Source organism: Austrofundulus limnaeus, unplaced genomic scaffold, assembly GCF_001266775.1.
Source record: "Austrofundulus limnaeus strain Quisiro unplaced genomic scaffold, Austrofundulus_limnaeus-1.0 Scaffold388, whole genome shotgun sequence".
NCBI lineage: Eukaryota > Metazoa > Chordata > Actinopteri > Cyprinodontiformes > Rivulidae > Austrofundulus > Austrofundulus limnaeus.
In genome coordinates, this window is record NW_013952790.1 from 145,712 (window position 1) to 147,625 (window position 1,914).

The 1,914-nt window shown below is 40.0% G+C and overlaps 1 protein-coding gene across 3 annotated transcripts in view; it reads left to right on the plus strand.

Annotated features, from left to right (window-relative positions):
- The first annotated feature begins 147 nt into the window (after positions 1 to 147).
- zgc:153990 (nuclear apoptosis-inducing factor 1) overlaps positions 148 to 1,914 on the plus strand; it is a 9,533-nt gene continuing 7,766 nt past the window's right edge. For 2 of the 3 annotated variants that reach the window (XM_014023717.1, XM_014023719.1), the window contains exons 1-2: positions 633 to 736; positions 1,276 to 1,472. In XM_014023717.1, coding sequence (XP_013879171.1) covers positions 1,340 to 1,472 — 133 coding nt within the window. In that variant the 5' untranslated portion in view covers positions 633 to 736; positions 1,276 to 1,339. Of the gene's footprint in view, positions 299 to 632; positions 737 to 1,275; positions 1,473 to 1,914 lie in introns of those variants that run through there. The other variant, XM_014023718.1, reaches the window with a different exon arrangement.

Below are 1,914 nucleotides of genomic sequence, written 5' to 3' on the forward strand. Positions count from 1 at the left end.
ATGTATATGTATATCATTGTGAGATTCTGATCTCATAATTATGTGTAAGTTGTTATAATTACAAGATTTTTATCTCGTAATTATGACATATTTTCTTGGCATTATGAGATCAGGAGACTATCTTTCTTCTTTATTTGGTGAATGCAGAGTTCTTCCGGACTTCCATACAACGGAACCACTGAGCGTGAAATGAAAAATGAGCGTGACCGACTTCCGTTGTCCACGGTCCACCGGGCTCATCCTGCAGGTCTTCGGATGACCGCTTTGTCCCCCAGGCTTCACATGATGTGCACCAACTGTAAGAGAAGCTTACCGAAACATTGAAACACAAAACATGAAGAATTATTTTAGGAAATGAACAAAAACATAATCAGTCTATAGTTCAGCAGAGCGTACTAGTCAAACGCAGCCGCTGCACCGGAACTCCGTCTTGTCCTTCAAAATAAAAAAACCTGATAAACAAATAAAAAAAATTAGTTTATTAATTTAATAACGTAATGTATTTCGGAAAGGGACATGCCGTATTGTAAAAATTGACACACTTTGTTTGTGAAACTAACACAATGTATGGATGTAGTCCTGTGCTGTCGACATTTAAGTTTTGAGTTTGAGCTTTATTTTCTCAACCCGAACCGGAAATCATTTGTGTAGCGTTAGCGACAAACAAGTGAGCTTGCTATGTTGGTGATGAGGACGTTTCCCCAAAACGTTTCTGGATAAAATCATCTTATTTATAGTAAGGGTTTACTCTGTGTCCCGTTGGTTGTTTTTATCAGTAGCTTTCACTTGTTGAAGCGTCGCTGAGTTTAAAATGCATCACATTTAGCCATTTCTGAGCTAAGCTAAAGCTAATCCGTAGCCATGCAGGAGGAAGCTAGCCTTTTGAGTGGGTTTTGTTGTTTGACAGGAAACAAGCTGAGTGTGGAGTGAATTAAATCACACACTGTCCTTCAGATGAGGACCAGCGTGTAGCTAAAGACATTTTCTGTGAACATGTAGCTTCATGTGTCTGCTCCTCCATTGTTCCGACCCAATCATCACAGCTCTGTTAGTATCATGGTTTATTCCTGCTAAACTGTGACATCAGTCCTGTACCTTACACTAACACATGATGTGAGGTAAATAAATAAATAAATGAATGAACTGGTCATCTCATTACAGAGCTGCTGAGCCTGACAGACTGTGTTCATTCTAATAATAATAATCAGGCAAAGTTTGGTTCATGAATCACCTTTAAGTGTCAACAACATTAACATGGTTTCACTTTGCTCTCAGCCTGTAGGCCCCCCGACACAGGTGGACCAGGACTGTGGAGCTGGGTACTGGCTGAGGCTGGAGGATGTCTTCAACTCCGTCACTATACTACAACCAAGACAGTGTGACCCGCTTCAAGAAAAGAAAAGCTCGTTTCACTTTCAGTGAAGTCCACGTSTTGCTGGATGAAGTCAGGAAGAACCGTATGATTGTTGTGGGTACGTCAGTCTCTCAGGGCTGGGATTAGTGGGTGAAATGCATTCATGAGCAAAATGTGCTGGGGCCTCACGCAGAAAGGATTGCGCAGCTTTCACACTAAAATGTTGACGTACGGACAAATTTAGAAATGTGCGCCGCACCAAAATATTCAGATGGATAAATCCATGCGTACGCAGGTTCCTGCGCAGCTTTCCTTTACAGTGGGGAGAACAAGTATTTGATACACTGTTGATTTTTCAGGTTTTCCCACTTGCAAAGCTTGTAGATGACTGTAATTTTTATCATAGGTACTCTTCAACTGTGAGTGATGGAATCTAAAACAAAAATCCAGAAAAATACAATGTATGATTTTTAAATAATTTATTTCCATTTTCTTGTGTGAAATAAGTATTTGATCATCTAACAACCAGTAAGACTTTTGGATCTCACAGACATGTTAGT